We start from the raw sequence: 19,199 nt of genomic DNA, 5'->3' as shown, positions 1-19,199 counted from the left end.
GGTTGTTAAAAAAACCGCGGGAAGAATTTTTTTTTGCCAGATGATAAGTTTTTCTCCACTGTATAAAAGTTTATCAAACCTTAATATGATAACAATTACTGATATACAACTTTTAGTTTTAAAATATTTACCGATATAAAAATAATACCTATTTAATAGGTACAACCGAGCTTAGTAACCACATTTAATAAAACTATTTTAAGCATATTTAACCAAATTAGGTAAATGCTATGTAGGTATTATAAAAAAATCGCGGGTCGGATTTTTCAATTTTCGGGCAGAATTTTACCCATTTATAAAAATTTGTCACATACTAAAATAATAATTAATGATATAAATATATAATATTGATATAAATAACAATTGAAAAAGCACTGATACAAATGCCTGCATTCACCTTATAAAGTGTTCGTTTTAAGTTTATTGACGAAAAGTAAAATATTTCTAAATCGAAATAGTATAAACTATCAGTAGTAAATCTCACGTATTAAAATTTTCAGTAACCTCAATAAATGTTATGAATTTTATTGTTACTAGAAAAGTTTAATGATTCAACAATTTTGAATTCTTTGGTGTAATTAAACAGTTTTAGAAAATTAAGTTCACTTGATACATTTAAATAAGAATAATTTATATTTTTTTGGACAAACGTACTTTGTAAATTAGTTCAACAATTTACTAATGCTTGAACAAGTTTTTTTTGCATAAAAAATAACAAAAAAGAAAGACAAACAAATGATGTAGATAGAAACAAATCCATGTAAAATTTGTACTAAGTATTTTTTGATATTTGTGTTAAACGTACTTAAACAACGCATAAACTTTAGTAAAATAATTAAAAAGTTTAATAAGGTATTTATAACATTCAGAACTATATAATTTCTTACTTAAGGTACTTTACAATAAAAAAAAAAAGTTTTGTTGAACTTGTATAAATATTTTGTACTACATGTACAAAATAAGGTAACAAAAAGTAAAAATAAATAAACTTGTATTAATAGCAGTAAATAAGGATATTAATTAGTGAGCAATATAAGAAAAATAAACCTTCAACGGGCAAATATTACAACCATTAAAACGGACCATTAATGGCAAACATGAAACCATTTATGACAACAAAATAGAACACTAATGGTTTCTAAAGCATAAAAACTGTTAAAAGAAATTTACGAAAATTTTTTATTCAGACAATATATAACAAGAACAAAACTATAATTTCAAAGATCATTAATGGCAAAACCATTAATAATTAAAAGAACCAGAGCTGGTCAAAAATACCATTAGTAACAAACGATTTGACCATTTTTAATAGAAATGAAAAAGTTTGGAGAAGAAAAATTCTACAAAGACAATAAGTATTTCGAAAAAAGTAAAGTTCTTGAACAATCTTGTTTTATAATAAAAACCATTTTTATTAACCTATATCGGACGTGTATATTTATTTTAACTGTTAATAGTGCATCTACCATATATGGACAAAATATCTTATAAATGGTGCAAACACCATTTGCAAGTTGGCAGTTTCATCAGTTCATGTCCTCGTGTCCGGCTAAAATGTACAAGTTCGAATATTCTTTGGGGTTTTCCGTCGGCTTGCTTTCAAGCACAATCACTCTGAAAATTATAAATATTTTTAAAATATTTTAGTATTAATTAAATGAAAATTTAAAAAACTCTTGTTGAATATTAACTGACCTTTTTTTAAAGCACCATTGCTAAAACAATTTAAATTTATAAGCTAATTAGCTTTGGACTTTTTAAATATTTGAATTTACTTTGTTAAGATATTTTATTTGATGCGAGTTTATATTAACACATGATCGCCGATGGTTTTCGCAAGTTATTTCGAATTTCTTCCAGGTTTTTTAAAGCACAAGTTTGTTTGTCAGTTTTTAGCTAAAAAAATTTAATTTAAGGCAAAGAACAGTTTTAAATAGTGTAAAAATACTGTAGTGCTACTTTAAATGTGTACTATATCAAACAAAGTTCAAATTACAAAAAAAAAATTGCATATGATAGATTGTTCGTATCTTATCTAAACGTTTTTCTTTTTTATGTAAAAATTTAATTAGATTTCGGTTTTTCGAGGGATTTTAGTGGTTTTGTTAAAAACTCCAGGTTTTTATAGTTTTTTTTCTACAAGGTTTCACAAATTCTAGGCTTTTTCAAGATTACAGGTTTAATGGAAAATTCTGTTAAAACGATTTAAACAACTTTTTAAAAGTTTCAAGATATACCCATGCTACTAGAAAGCTTTCTTTTAAATGATTTGAAATAAAAATAACTAATTACGTGTAAATACTTAGTAAAGTGAATATTCTTGTTGTATCACGTATTATTAACACCAGGAAAAAGTTTACAAATAAAAACAAATGTAAACCTGTAACTACTCAGTAATCTGAATATTCTTGTGGTGTCGCAGATTTCCTGAGTGACTTCCTGACTCCTGAAACTTTTTCCCTGCATTCCGTGTTCATGGAAGGCTAGTATGCTGTCTTGAAGGCACACTGTTGAAAATGCATTGATTAATTTTTAGTTTGTATGATTAATATATTGTTTTAAATTATTTATTCATAGAACGCTAGAATGCTGTCTTGGAGGCAAACTGTTGAAAATTTATTTATAATAAAAAAATATTTCAATGATTATTATATGTTCGTGGAATGCAACTACTGTCTCGCAAGCAAACCATGGGAAAATTTATATATATATAGTTATAAATATTATTAAGGTCCGTAATAAAAATTGTTGAACAAGCAAACTGTTGAAAAAAAATGTTTAGTTAAAACTATTTAAAAATCAAACATGAAAAAAAATTAGTAAATAAAAAATAACTTTTGACTGCAAAGACTAACAAAAAAATTAGTAGAAAAATAATTTAATATTCAGCAAAGAGTGTTCTTATTACATTCGTTTAAGACATTGTTTAGATGAAAGCTATAGTTCAACAGTTTACTATAAATTCATTTGTTTGTGCAGAGTGTATATGTAGTATGTGTAAAAACTGTAAAACAAACCGATATTTTTAGTTAAGAAATCGAACTGTAGTTGAGATGCGAGTTTTTTACTGGATTTCAACTGACCGGCCATGTTTATTATTTTCACTTCGTCTAAAACAATAATAAATGTTATTACAAATACAAAATAGTTTTATCTAATAAAACTTAGTTGGATAATCTGTAAAAATTAATAGACTATTAATTCAATTATTTACAGCTGTTTATTTTTTTAATAGTATTTATCAGGGTTGCCAAAGATTTTTTTGTAAATTTCTTCCAGGTTTTCTGAAATTCTTCCAGGTTAAAAAAAACAAGTATTTCGGTTCATTTTTGGTATAAAAAACTTAAGTTAAAAAAACTGTCTCAAATAATATAACAACATTGAAAAGACACTGTAGACCTACTTTAAATGTGTTTTTAATGAAAAATAAAAACAATAACATATTTTCATTTTTATGATAGATTTTTCGTATTTAATGAAAACTTTTTTAGTCTACATGTAAAAATAGTTTAAAATTCCAGGCTTTTCAGTGAATTTTGTTCGTATTTACAAAGATTTTTCTCAAATTTTCTCAAATTCCGAGTATTTTGGTAACCCTGACTTATTAAAGCAAAACATAATCTTATATGGTTAAGCAAAAAAAACTTAGTCGTTATTTTAAAGATAACAATTAATAAGGTCAATATTTTAAGTCTGAAAAAAAGCAAGTGTTTGAAACTTAATTTGTTAGGCCTTAAGCTTTGTAATTTAAAAACATTCTAACTTGGTTAAAAAAAGTCAAACAAACTTTCAAAAGATATGAGTAACGTGTCTTTTTCCAATTGCGTCACATTCACCACATTTAGTTGGGTCTTGCTCACCCCCGAACTTCCCTCGTTGTCATAGAAACTGGAATTCGTGTTCAGGTTGACCGTGTTAAGGTGGTACACGTGATCTTCTGCTCCCCCTAGTAGAAGAAAAAATAGACAAAAATTACATGATAATTTCATTACAAAAATGTGTTCAAAACTTTACACTTTACTAATTATTAATTTTACAAATATACAGTACACTATTGTAAAACTCATATATCAAGCTATTTGTAACAAATAAAAACAATATCATAAAATTCTATTTAAAATATTTAATATTATGAGGAGGTGAACGTGACCGTCTGCTCCCCCTAGTGGAGGAAAATTGAGTAAAGTTCATGTGTTAGTTCAACACATGGTCTTGATTGCTACTAGTGGTAAAAAAGCTGTTATAATTTAATTGTTTGAATCTATATCAGAAAATGTATATATTTTAATTCAAACGCTAAAATTAATTTCATTTGAATATTAATATAACAAAAATAGAACTTTATTAAACTTGATTTAGATAATTGTACAATTTGTGTTTTTTAGGTTTTGTTATGAACTGAAAATTAAAGTTTATTTATAAGCCATAATCATTGCATCACAAAAAAATTATGCTTAAGAAAATATTAACCAATTATCAAATATTTCAAATACAAAAACAGCAGAATAGATAAAAAAACTGTTAAATTTTTTTTAAACTTTTGCAAAACAAAACTAAAGTTTTACTTAAGCTTCCCTACAAAGTTCAAGATACTTTCAAAATTTAATACACTTTCTATACTGACCTAATAAATGACAAAAAAACCAGAGGTGTTTAAAACTGCTTTCAATTTTGAAGCTCCATAGAAAATATTCTACTAGGTGTGTGTTTAAAGAGGTTCATTGAGTAACAATGAATTAAGCTCTTAATCTCTTAAGATAACTTACTTAAATATTGAAACTATCTGTTTAGAATACTTGTAAAAAAAAAAAACATCTACCATAAAAATAATTTCAAAATAAGAATTGAAATAGTTATACAAAAGTTGTAGTAAAATATAATTAAATTAAAAAAAAATACTTTATAATTTTTCAAGAGTATGTTTATATCACACCAGACCTTTATTAAAACCGTAAGTTGATACTTTATTATTGTTTAAAAAATATATTGAAAATTGGATAACTGTTATGATATAGACATAGGGATTGTCACTAACATATTTACTAAATAAAAATTAATTTCACTAAAATAATAAATACTACTTTAAGTAGTTAATAACATAAGATATAAATACTAAAGGGAAAATATATAAAATTAAATAAATAAATAAAAAAAAACTGGCAAATATTTTACACAGTCTCATAAACAAACATCTAGTGCAGAAAACTATGATTAAGCAAAAAATGATAATAATAAAAATCATAAACAAAGTAAAACAATTTTTAACATTAAACTTGCAGCTGAAATATTTTAAAGCAAAAAAAGTTAAGACTATTTATAACAAATAGTAACTTTATTAAAGAATACTCATAAATAAAAAGTAAGCTAATATTCTAATTAAAAACATAATAACTAAACTAAATAAATATAGCTGAGACATGTCAAATCAATCATTTGACACTTACAAATACACAAGTTATCAAGTTAGCACGTTAAAGTTATAAATTTACGATGACTAATGCATTATATGGCTAGTAAACTTGTTTACTTCATATAATAATGTACAGTTTGAAATATAAGTTTAAAACTAATGCATTTTAAAAATAATTCAATATTTAAAATAAACTAAAAAATAGCTAAACAAGTTGTTTAGTTTTAAAAATATACTTTACTTAACTTATTTACAATAGTAATCTTATGCAGATAAAAAATATTTAAACATAAAGCTAAACAAGATTTATCATTATTTTCAAGTAAACTAGCTAACTAATTTTAGAGTACTTAGAAAACGAATTCATATATTACCACTGTACTTGCTACATTTACTTGAATGAATATTTTGTAAATTAACGTTCATACAAAATTAAATTCACATTTTTTATTGAATTAATATTAAAGTTTAAATTATTTTTTTAAATTAGATTTTAATAATATCAATAAATAATTTTTTTATTACCACAATAAAATGTGTAAAACACCAACAAGTTATTGGATCAATTTTGATGCTTAGGCTAACATAACTAATAATGCTTTACTTTAATACCTAATAATTTTAAAACCAGTGCTCAAACTAAGTTAGAAAACTATTTCTATTTATAAAAAATAAAAAATATCAATTTACAATAATTTAGTTAATATATACATATATATACTGTGTTAAAGAGTTTTTTTTTTGTATGACCAAAAATTGATTAAAATAGGGAAAACTATTTTAAGCTTCATTTATGTTTTTTCAATACTAAAAAGACAAAAGAAAACTTTTAAAGCAAATATCGCCTTCATGCAGCCAAAACTATAATTTGTAATGATATTTAATTGACTTTTTCAGACAAATATTTAAAGTGATTATTGTACAAGGTTTCATACCATAAAAAAAAAATTCTCAGAGTATTTTTGATAAAATTTGCTCTATAACGTACTGTGCAAAAAATAAAATACCAACACAACCTAGGAAATTAATAAAAAAAAAACAACAAACAAACTTGTTGGCGGAGATTTTTTCACAAGAGTGACTCCATAGCACACCATGGGAAATTCTTGGTCCGGCATCACTAGTAGTTCTAACACGTTGAGTGGGTTGGGCAGAGTTACATCGAACCTCTGTGAACAGTTACTCAATATCAAATTTGTAAATATTTTAGTTTTTATTATAATATTTAGAAGTTCTAAATATCTAGAAGGTAGAGATATATTAAGTCGTTGTGATCTTGTTTTAGTTTAAAATTTTCTATCATTCAAGGGTAAAGTTTAGATTTCCACTGTAAATTTTTTGCATGGGTAAATCACCTACTGTTATTATTAAACATATAAGTTTCTATCCACTTAATAGTATAGTAACTTAGGCTGGACTAATTTTACAAGACTTTTTGTGTTAAAAACAAGTTTCAACAGAATTTATTTCTTTAAATGTAATTCAAAAATTACTAAAAATATTATATTTACAGCTTTTAATTATTTATAAAACAAGTGTCTAAACAAATTTTATTTATATTAAGTCAATCATTACAAATAACATAAAAACTTGATAACCTTACGTATAAACATTCCTATAATACAAGAAAACATAAGTAAAATATTTGTAATACATGGGTTTATATTATTAAGAGTGCCTAGAGCAATTAAATAGTTGAAAATACATAAATGAACTTAAAAATCTTATTTATTTTCACTAGTTTGTTATTGATTAGAAGTTAATTCAAGCACTTACTTAGCGAAAGTTTAAATATTTATAAAAATTATTGATTGAAAACGAGTAGAAAAATGAACAGATTAAGTACTTAAATATTACTTTTTTTTGTAGAAAACTATCTAAACCAAGCAACAAATGTTTTATTTTAATTATAAAAAATTTGATACAATATAACATTGTAAAAATAGCTGACAATTAACAAAAATAACAAATGAAAATTTGACTAACTACAAAAACAGATCAAAAAAAGAGTAAATTATTATAAAACTCGCTTTAAAACCTACAAGCTTAGTATATGTCTGTTCTAGTAAATATTAATCTTCACTATACTAAGTCACGGAAATCTCATAAGAACCACACAAGTCTTTAGTATTAACGATACTTGAACTATTTTTTACAGTTTAGAATTTAGCAACTTTAACAAGCTTCTTATGGATTAAAAAGCATTTATTTTATCATATAAACACATTAGTGACTTAGCTTAGTAAATATAACTTAATAATTAAACTAAACTATTTTTATGAACTAGTAAATAACACATAAAATGCATTTTTAAAAGATTTTTACTGTCGTTATTCTTTTATAGTGTAGTTTTACAAAATAACTTAATACAATATTTTTTTAATAATTAAGTTTTTTAGATGATAACTGAAATCTTAAATTAATTTGTTAAGCCTACAAAGTCCTTATAAATTATAATTGAGCAAAAGGCTTTGATATTAATTTAAATAATTTGCTGAAATAAAAATTCAAAACATTAAAATATAAACTTTAAAAAAAAAAATAAAATAAAACTTGCAATTCTCCTATTTACAAAAAAAAAAAAACTAAGAGCAATTAAATAGAACAAATAACTTTTGAAATCAAAACTTTGTATATATAAAACTGATATTTTGTTTAATTACCTTTAGTAATTAACAGAAATTAATAAAAAAAAAAAACTAAACACAAATTATATACACTTGAACTTATCTTTAACTTTTGATAACTAGTTACTGATTAAACAATTTTAAAATAAGAAATTGTATTATTTAATTGCATAAAATTTAAACATTCAAAATCCACTGTGTCAATAAACTTACTTATTTAACACAACGAGTAAAAACTTTTGCACAATAACTAAAATAAAACAATTTTTAACAAGAACAAGTTTCTTGATAAGTTCATATCACTGGTAAAGTTATGTAGGATAAAAAAAAGTTTATGAATATCACCTTGATAAGACACATGAGTTATTTATATTTTAGCAAGGTTTTTAAAATATTTTTTTCAAATTCATACAACTATTAAGATAAAAAAAACTAACTATGATAAGAAAGAACTTTCTTATAATTAATATATCAAATAAATAAAACAAACTTTGATAAGCAGGAACTTTCGCATAGGTTCGTACCACTGAAGTAACACAATAGTGTTATGCAGTGCTGCACACAAGTACTTGTGCCCGTTGTACTGGTTTCTTACCACCGCGCATTTTCGACATCCTTTGGTGTCAGGTACCTTCGTCGAAACTGAGAACCTCCTAAAAAAATTGGGCAATCTATACAATGTTGAACTGTTAAAAACTTATTAAATAATAAATATAATAAAAGATAAATAAAAAAATCTTAAAAAAAGTTGTGGGATCTATGCAATGGTAAACTATTAAATAATTGTTAAATTAATTTACGATATTTATAAAATACTTTACAAAGTAGATACATTTGTTTTTACTTATAACCTCCTGCGAAATTAAGTAACTAAAACTAATTGAACAAATTTAAAAGTTTTTGCTGATATACATAGATAACATTGAATATAATTGTTAAAATACTGAAAAAAAACATATTTACAATACTTTAAATATCCTGAATAAAAATGTTTAGTAGTTATCAAAAAACTAAAATAAAACTTTGTAGTAAACTATTTAGGAAATTTATTAAAAATATACTACTTGAGAAAATCTATGCAACATTGCTACTGTATACATAATGAAGTAAACAGTTGAAATGTACTTGACTTAAAGTATATACTGTTTGATTTGTAATAGAAATATTAATAAATATAATAAGTATTAAACGTAATACTTCATGTTAACTACATTGTGATCAATTAAATGAGTTAAAGTTATAAAATAAAAAACAAATTAATTAAAGTAAAAAATTGATTTGAAAAAAAATCTTTATTTTTCTAGTTTTTATAAATACACTTAATATACTATTTTAAATTTTTAAATATACTAAATATTATTTTTTTAAAATTAGATGCTAAAATTTAGTAAAATAAAAACAACAGACATATTTTAAAAATATCTTTGTACCAATAAAATTTTGAATAATATCTAAATACTCAAAGCCAAATAGGAAACTACAGTTTCCCTAAAACGAAACAATAAAAACGATTTATTTATAAACATATACAAGACAACCCAGAAATTAGAGAAATTATTATAAACAAGACTATATTAATTAATTGAATTTTTATCAAGATATAATAAATTAATAACTATTGTTTGTTAAAACTTCAAAAGAAAACTGACATTTTAAAATGCCATATTATAATACTACTTCATAAACTTTAGTTTCTAAAGTTTACCTTATGTTTTATGTTTTTTAATATTTATGAGATGTTATTTTTAACATTTTATAGGTAGTTAAGAAATTAAAAAAATTTTTTATGGCTACTTTATTTAACTGTACTTTCTAAAAATTAGTATGCAGAAACATAACACTTGTTTTTATTATTTAAATTTTTGAACTTTGTTTTATTTGAACTAGTTTAAAAAAATACTTTCTAAAGTTACATAAATTCACATTGTTTTATATTTATAAATAGGCCAAAATTTTATAGAAAAAAAAATCAAAAAAGACTAACACCTTTAACTCATTTTAAATTGTTAAAGGTACATGAAATATTTGTTTAATTTTTTTCAGAAAAATATATGTTATAACAGTTTAAAATACTATATAGTAAAATTAACGCAAGTTAAACTATAAAACAGTCCTCAATAATTAAATATTAAAACCATACGGTTTATGTTTTGGTATTTTTATGAAACAAATCAAAAATAAATAAAATTGAAAAAAAAACATTAACAAAAACCATAATGTAGATGTAAAACTATGTGAGCTTTAAATTCCACTTTTACAAAAACAAACGCACTTAGTTCAAAGCGCAGAGGATATTCTAATAAACATCTTAGGACGATTTAATTCGATTAACATTAAAATTAATTAAGTCATGTGAAATATAACTGGCTGGTTTATTAATTTATGTGAACTTGGCAAGAGTTTTCATGTTGGAGAAAGTAATTGTTAAATGTATTTGAATAAACAAAACAATAAGTGAGTTTGAGTATTGGCATAAAATTTCTTTTTGAGGTTATTCACATAAAATTCTTTAAATTGGAGATACTGGTTCTTAGACAGAAAGAGGATAAACAAAACAAAAAATTATTTTTTATTAACAAGTATTATAAAACAGCTTTAATTTTTCGAACTTATTGTAATAAAAAAGTTTTAACAACGCAAATATATTTTATAAGCTTGTTGCACGTAAACTAAAGAGCAAAACATTTTCATTGGTAATTTAAATGAAAATTTAGAGTATAATACATTAACACCACAAACTTTTAATATGAGGGTTAATTTCATACAAACCTAGCTTAATTTAACATAAAATACTTTTATTTATTAAAAAAAATTCTATAAAACATTTTCATGTAGCAACAAAAATTAAAGGAGAAAGTAACATGGAAATACAATAAACCAATGAATTAACTGTTTAGTACAACTGTACCGGATTTTCACAATACAGGAACTAATTTTTATTTTATTGGTTTAAAAATCTTGAAATCTATGTTAATTAAACTACTATATGTAGGAGAAACTGTTATTTCACACCAATAGGAACAATGATAAACGAGATGGTATTTAACTTTATATCAATTTCTATATAATTAGAGTATTTCAATATGAATGTAACTTAACTAAACTAATATATTTTAGTAAAATAGAAAAATATCGTAGCCTTTTCTTAAAATCAATTCACACTTTTTTTTGTATTGACACTAATTATTTCTATGTTGGAATTAAAGTTTTTAAGAAATGTCCTAAACTTATGATTAACACTATTTGAAACAAGTTTCAGTATGTGGAATATTTCAATAACAGTGGTTAAACGTACAAACTAATAATTAATTGTGAAACAAAAATTTATTGCTTTTAAATAAATTTAACAGTTTAAACTAACTTAATTTAATATAAACCGGCTTTTAAAACTTATTTACATATATACATTTAACAAATTAAATTAACTTAAACATGAACTATTTTTATATAAGATTTTTTTATGTATCAATAACACTAAAAGATTATAAAAAAAAGTCGAGAAAACTTGTAAACTAGTTTGGTCTAAAAGTAGATAGTAGATTTCTAGTAATCCAAAAACAGATTTTTTATTAGGTAAAAATAGCTTTTAAAAATATTATTATAAAGTTAATTTGTCGTATTTGGACAATTATTAAAAATATAGTACCTTTACAATCTACACTAAGAAAACTTAAATTTTATCATACACATTAAATAACCGATGTGTGTGAGATTTAAATGAACATTGTAAAATTAATGAGTTGGAACTAATACTTTTGTGCAAGGATATATTTACAGCCTTTGAGTGAAAACTTGTAACTTACAAATAAAAAAACTAAAAATTTATGGCTAAATATTGAATGTATATGTTGCTTAAAACATATTTTAGATTTAAAGCTTTTTGCAAAATAAAATATGCTTATATATATATATATATATAATTATTAATAGTTTATTAAAAATAAGCAATTTTTTATGTATGTACAAAATTTATAACGTAATAAAGCAAGTTAAAGATGTTTGAAAAAATATAATATTTGCTGATAATATAAGATTAGTATTAACTATGATCAATTATGGCTTATGAAAAACAAAAACTTGTTCCAAATTATATCATCAAAGCTTAAGGATAAAAGTAATAAGTTAAAAAAACTGATAAATTAGTGCAAATTAAAAAAAAACAGATGGCTCAAATTTAAGTTTTAATGGTTATATGTTATAAGCGTGTAAGATGATGTAATTTCCGATATAAGTTATTATCTACCTTTTTATCGGTTTAAAGTTTTTTTAAGGTTTATGTAAGAATAAGGGGTTTTTAAGAAACTAAAATCTGTAAGTTCAATTTTGAAATATATGGTTAAACACCTGTAACAAAAAATAAAATAAATTGAACTCATAAAATTGAATGTATGTTACAAGTGAAACTCTGAACTTGTCTAGTTAAAGAGGATTTCTTAAAAAATTACAACTATGAAAACTTAAAATGTTGTACAAAACAGTGAAAAGTTGTATTCTTTAAAGTTATTATTTATTGTTAACAGTAAAATTTTAATTGTTTAGAACAATATTTTCTCACACTGTTTTTCAATCACACGATAGAAATTGATATTCAAAAAAGGATTTTGTAACTATATCAAAAATAAAAAAGCTTACGCATTTACTAACTTTAAAGTACTTAATAAAGTTAAGTTCTACTTGAATTTTGTTAATTTTATAAACTTAAAATTACAAACAAGAAATAGAAACAATAACTTACTTTGGTAACATTTTATCCGGCAAGGGTATTCTGTGGCTCCTTGCATTCTCGTGAAGTGGAATTAAATTGTGAGAATATAACTGTTGGTTTCTATCCCCTAAAAATAAATAAAATTATTTAATTTGTGTAAATATAACTGTTGGTTTCTATCCCCTAAAAATAAATAAAATTAATTAAATTGTGTAAATATAACTGCTGGTTTCTATCCCCTAAAAATAAATAAATTATTTAAGTTGTGTAAATATAACTGTTGGTTTCTATCCCCTAAAAATAAATAAAATTATTTAAGTTGTGTAAATATAACTGTTGGTTTCTATCCCCTAAAAATAAATAAAATTATTTAAATGTGTAAATATAACTGCTGGTTTCTATCCCCTAAAAATAAATAAAATTATTTAAGTTGTGTAAATATAACTGTTGGTTTCTATCCCCTAAAAATAAATAAAATTATTTAATTTGTGTAAATATAACTGTTGGTTTCTATCCCCTAAAAATAAATAAAATTATTTAATTTGTGTAAATATAACTGTTGGTTTCTATCCCCTAAAAATAAATAAAATTAATTAAATTGTGTAAATATAACTGCTGGTTTCTATCCCCTAAAAATAAATAAAATTATTTAAGTTGTGTAAATATAACTGTTGGTTTCTATCCCCTAAAAATAAATAAAATTATTTAAGTTGTGTAAATATAACTGTTGGTTTCTATCCCCTAAAAATAAATAAAATTATTTAAGTTGTGTAAATATAACTGCTGGTTTCTATCCCCTAAAAATAAATAAAATTATTTAAGTTGTGTAAATATAACTGCTGGTTTCTATCCCCTAAAAATAAATAAAATTATTTAAGTTGTGTAAATATAACTGCTGGTTTCTATCCCCTAAGAATAAATAAAAAAAAACTATAGAATGTAAATACTATTATTGGTTAATCCCATAAAAAATTTAATTTAATTATATTTTGTGAATATTACTATCGGTTTTATCCAAGAAAATTAAATAAAAATAACTATATTCTGTAAATATGATTATTGGTTTTATCCCCTTAATGTAAATAAAGTTATTTAAATTATGTGAACATTGGTTTCTGTCCCCTCAAAACAAATAAAAATACTTACATTTTATATACATATAACAATTTGTTTGTATCCCCTGAGAATAAATGAAAATAAATAAATTGTGTGAATACAATCATTGGTTTATATCCCCTTAAAATAAAGAAAATTATTTAAATTGCTGGAGTATAAAAACGTTGCTGATTTCTGTCCCTTAAAAAATAAAAATAAAAATTAACTTGTGTGGATAAAATTTTTGATTTCTATCTCCTAAAAAAACAATAACGTTTTGTGTTAACATATATAGTTGTTGATTTCTTTATTCTAAAAAGATATTCTAGTTGCATTTTTTCTTTCCCTTAATATAAAACAAAAAATAAAACATTGATAATTTTAGCATTTACTTCTAATAAGACTAATTACTTAGAAAAGCTGCAAAATTGATCAAACAAATCATAACATTGTTTGGTTAGGCAAAAAGTTTTAGACATTATTAAGTTTTGTAGACAATTTGGACGGATGTACTTTTTAATTTATTTTTTTAAATGTACCGAAATCCTCTTAGAAATTACAATATTTAAAAAAAATTATAAAAATTTAGACAAATAGTAAAAAAGTTTTCTAGACATTATGAATGGCAGACGTTTTTATAAATAATTTAACTCAAAAAACTTAGCAGATGATCGTATCTAATTTAAACGTTTGTAATTTAAAAAAATAAAACTTAAGTAGCTTTCATAATTTATTATTGTTACCTAGTATAAGAAAACTGCAATATTTAGTAAACAAAATCATTTGGTAAAAAAATTCTTTTAGGCTAATAATATAAACTTGTTTAAAAATACACACAGCAGATAAAGATACATACCTAAAATACACAAATTATTAAGTATGTATAAAGTTATTTTCTTTTGTTCAAACTAATTTTACAAGAAAATAAATGAAATATCAACCAAAAGATATGACAATATCTAACTTAATCAAATTAATCTTTAAAAAAAAAATAACCAGAAATAGATAAATGAATAAATTACTAGTAACCTAAAATTCATATAGTTTTATATAGGTATACATATAAATATGTTTTTTTTCTAAGTTTTGATCAATAATGCTCGACAAGTAAAATTAGAGCTAAATATCTAACTATATAATAAACAACAGTTTTACACAGCTGTTTCATATATGAGATATCTCTATCTTAAATAATCCTCGGTAAAGATTTAGTTTATAAAATTTATCTAGAACAAACTTAAGCTTTACTTGGGATTATATGAAACAGAAATCTCTCATGTATGAAACAGCTGTATAAAACTGTTGTTTATTATATAGTCTAATATATACATAATTTATTGCAAAAATTCAAATTTTCGAAAAAAATTATTTAAAAGTCCTTCAAGTGGGCTCTATGGAAGGTGTTTTGGTTTATATAATCACACTACTTTCTATATTTCTAATATAATATTATCATTATATACAAAGTAACCAAAAGTACTCATTAGCACGTTACTGATAACGTACAGTCATTTACTATTTATATGTATTTATATGTAACCTCAGCTATTTAACCTAAAAGTCATCAAAAAAACCAACCCAATATACTCATAAGTACATTTTTGATTAAGTAAAATTTAGCTACTTATATGAAAAAACCAACCCAATATAATCATAAGTACATTACTGATAATGTATAATAACAAAACAATTAGTTATTACATATATATATATATATATATATAAACCAACCAGAAATACTCATGAGGACGTTGCTGATAACGTACAGCCACACACACTTCCTGGGAAACAGCTGTTCCATGGTGTTTTCGTGCAACTCGTGCAAGTTGAGCGTGTATATTCCCTCGTCTGCGCCGAACAGTATGTACTGGTCGTTCGATTCCGGGTGGACCTAATAAAATAAAAACATTTATTTACATTACATATATATAGTACTGGAGAATGTAATAATTTTTACATTCTTTTCATTTTAATCATTTGACTTAGGGTGGACCTATGAATTGAACGATAAAATTTAACTATATTAGTTTATTTTTATTTATTTATTTTAAATTTAAAAATAGCACATACTACACACTATAAACTTAAAGGAAATATGCTTTGTGGCAGTATAAAATAATTTAATTATCTATAAGTTATACAAGTTGTGTTTAAAAAATAAAGCTAAAATAAAATAGATAAAAAAACACAACAATTCTTTAAAAATACAAAAAAAAATAACAAGTAGTTGCATATTTCGTTTTGCAAACATCAAACTTTAAGTTACTAAAAATAAAATTCTATCTACTTGTTTTATAATAAGTGCTATAAAAACATTGAAATTTTTTGAAGATAATTAACTGATAGAGTTTCTTTGATGTTTTAAAAATTGCAAAATATAGTAATTTTGCATTTTTAATTATGTATATGAAATTCTACTAGCGAACGCTTACATTGTTTATTGTAAGATAAACATACGAGTTTTGTTTATACAAAATTATTTTAATTTTCACAAGTGATTTGCATAAAAACAATGCTTTTATATTTTGTTTATTCTTAATCTTATATAGTTTGTAATATCAAACATACCCAGCTTGACGCACAGTTTATTTTCAGCGGGCATCCGTTGAACACTTTTGTGAAACAAGCTCCCATCTGAAAGTAAAAGTAACTTATTACAATAATAAAACTACAGTTTCTTATTATATAGCATGTATATGAAAAGAAATAGCTTAGTATAACCAAGTACGGTTGTAATAAGTTTACATTTGGAAAATATTCAAGTTCCTACTACACTCTAAAAACGGCTGGATTTAAACAAAACATAAAAAAATACCAAAACTAATCTCTAAAAATGCAGCATTTACAGATTAAAATCGAGTAAAACATCATTTGATAAGATTTAGGTAAGACTACTTAAATATGTTACAAAAGAGGGTTTAAAGTTTTTTAAATAAAATTTCTCTCTTTATATCCCAAAATGGAAGAAAAAAAAGTTTAAGTTTAATAACTTTTTATGTAACATTGATTTATTTACACATGATTAAACTTTAAAATGATGAAATATCTTGTCATTTTTATAAACTATATATCTCTTTCGAACTTGCTACAATTTACAAGTTTAACGTTAGATCTAAAAGTGTATTTATCATAGTTTTCTGAGTAATTTTTAAACATTTAATTACTTACACATGATTAAACTTTAAAATGATGAAACACCATTATATATATAATAAACTCTATACCTACTTTTAAACTTGCCACAATTTAAAATACAAGTTTAACGTTAAATTTTAGTGTACATTTATCATAGTTTTCTGAGTAATTTATTACAAACGTATAACAAAAAAGTATTTGTAACTTGTTAAATTATTTTAAAACAGTTTTTTAGATGTTAGTTTAAATACCTATATAGGTAAACATTATTTTCTTCTGCTACTTATAAATAAAACATCTACTTTAGATAAAATAGCTAAAAAAATTGTATCGACTATTAACTTGACTTTGTAAAGATAGTTTTGTTTTTTTTGTGTAAAAGAAAATCTGAAATAACTATTTTTTTTTTAATTTCAGTGTAAATTTACTATACATAATATTTAATACACATTTCAAAACGTTCTAAGTCTAATGCCAAGTTACATGTCAATTATGAGTGTTGTTTTTTTAATAAATGACAATAAGCACTTTGTTTTTGTTGTGTAACGGCTTTGTATTTTTTAGACTTTATGAGTAGCTTAAATCATGAAAAAACTTATGGACAATTAGCTTTTTTTGCCAAAAACTAGCAGTTAAACTTCTAGAATTATTATTTTAAGAATTATCCTAAAAACAGTTAGTTTTAGGTACAAAATCAATAAAATTTATTTTTTATTTTTTTTTTAACAAAAATCGAAACCATAACTAATTTGTTTAAAAAAGCTCTTTACACAACAAAAAAAAAGACAAATTTTTATGCATATAAATTAAAAAACTTTGAAACATTGAAATTTACACAATTTAAAAATACTTAAAATTTAATTTCAGCCGTTTTACTCTATTCTTTAATAAATGCTATTTATATTAATAAATTTAGATCTTCTTAGTCAAAAAAGACAATACTTAATATGGTTGTTCTAGCTTAGAGACAAAAATAAAACTCATAGAAAAATCTATATATATATATATATATATATTACATTAGCACAAAAAACTTCATTTGAAAGTTTTCACTTTGTTTTTATAGATAAGGATTTCCCAAACAGAATTCCTTAGGGGTGGTTTTGGCTATCATGGGGTGTTAAATAGTAAGGCCGGGAAGAACTTATGGGTATTAACTAGTGAAGGGGTGATACTCATAAAAAAAGGCGATTATTTTTAAATTTCTGTCAATTGGTCCTTTAAAAATTTTTGGAAACTTTTTATCATAGGTACTGGTAAGAAGGTGTTTTTTAACAAAATTCAGAAAATTTGTTTCTAAATACAGCATGCTATCATCAACAAAGTATCACTATTTTATAAAAACAATCAAAAATCTATATAACTAATTAATTAATAACATATTTATATATATAATATAAATACTAAGTATCTTTAAACATATTTTTAGCTATTTTAAACAAATTACATATATATTTAAAACTTACGTGAACTTTAGGAGTTCGTGGAAGGCCGTTGATTGGTTGTTGGGATTGTGAATGCTGCGAAATTAATAACTAGATATTTATTATAATCACATACATGCTTAAAATAAAAAACTAAAAGACTTGCTGGTTGCAAAAAAATAAATATATATATAAAATTAATCAAATCACAAAGCTTTTATTTTAAATGATACGTTAAATTTACTGATAAAAATATGAATAACTTTCTTGTAACTAAACTAAAGTAGAAAATACTAGCAAATCAAAGTAACCAACAAAATAATCATAAAAATAAAATAAAAACTTAATAAATAAAAAAATCAAAAAAAAATTACATTCAAGTTTTTCTCGTTGGGGTGGCGCATCACCGTCGCGTCCTTTCTCCTCTCCAAACTCCCCGTCGGCGTGACGTCATCCTCATCGTCAGTGACGTCATCGCGCACCGGAACGGGTGGTTCCCCTTTCTGGGGGTTCATGGGCGGCCGCGACGGGGGGTTGTCGTGGAAGTTTGACTTCCGCCTGGGCGGCACCTGGGGAGGGAACTCCCCCGAACCCTCTTCCTGGTTGTCGTGGTTACGTTGCAGCTGCGGGGGTTTGGGGGGCCGTGTGGGGGGATTTTGTTGGGTCGTGGTGTGGGAGGGGAGGTCGTCCACGGTGCGGCGGCTTATCAAGGGGGTGGACCCGAGGTGGGCCGGCTGTTGGGTTTGAACGCAAAATGAAAGAAAGTTTTTGATTTGGTACAAAAAAAAAGAATGTTGGTTTCT

General features: G+C 23.9%; 1 protein-coding gene across 6 annotated transcripts in view; it reads right to left on the bottom strand.

Moving 5' to 3' along the window:
* Nucleotides 1–750: 750 nt before the first annotated feature.
* The window catches only part of LOC145849649 (mitogen-activated protein kinase kinase kinase kinase 5-like), a 36,195-nt gene continuing 17,746 nt past the window's right edge, over nucleotides 751–19,199 (bottom strand). For 4 of the 6 annotated variants that reach the window (XM_082954651.1, XM_082954652.1, XM_082954653.1 and 1 more), the window contains 11 exons: nucleotides 18,771–19,130; nucleotides 18,439–18,492; nucleotides 16,406–16,471; nucleotides 15,569–15,728; nucleotides 12,773–12,869; nucleotides 8,528–8,690; nucleotides 6,462–6,579; nucleotides 3,788–3,946; nucleotides 3,018–3,110; nucleotides 2,381–2,507; nucleotides 751–1,614 (listed from right to left, as the gene is read on the bottom strand). In XM_082954651.1, the coding sequence (XP_082810777.1) occupies nucleotides 1,527–1,614; nucleotides 2,381–2,507; nucleotides 3,018–3,110; nucleotides 3,788–3,946; nucleotides 6,462–6,579; nucleotides 8,528–8,690; nucleotides 12,773–12,869; nucleotides 15,569–15,728; nucleotides 16,406–16,471; nucleotides 18,439–18,492; nucleotides 18,771–19,130 (1,485 nt within the window). In that variant the 3' untranslated portion in view covers nucleotides 751–1,526. The remainder of the gene's footprint in view (nucleotides 1,615–2,380; nucleotides 2,508–3,017; nucleotides 3,111–3,787; nucleotides 3,947–6,461; nucleotides 6,580–8,527; nucleotides 8,691–12,772; nucleotides 12,870–15,568; nucleotides 15,729–16,405; nucleotides 16,472–18,438; nucleotides 18,493–18,770; nucleotides 19,131–19,199) is intronic. The other 2 variants (XM_082954655.1, XM_082954656.1) reach the window with 1 other exon arrangement.

Source organism: Thalia democratica, chromosome 2 (assembly GCF_965202585.1).
Source record: "Thalia democratica chromosome 2, ktThaDemo2.hap1.1, whole genome shotgun sequence".
Classification (NCBI taxonomy): domain Eukaryota; kingdom Metazoa; phylum Chordata; class Thaliacea; order Salpida; family Salpidae; genus Thalia; species Thalia democratica.
The sequence above is the reverse complement of the archived record's forward strand: the minus strand, read 5'-3'. Positions and strand labels throughout refer to the sequence as shown.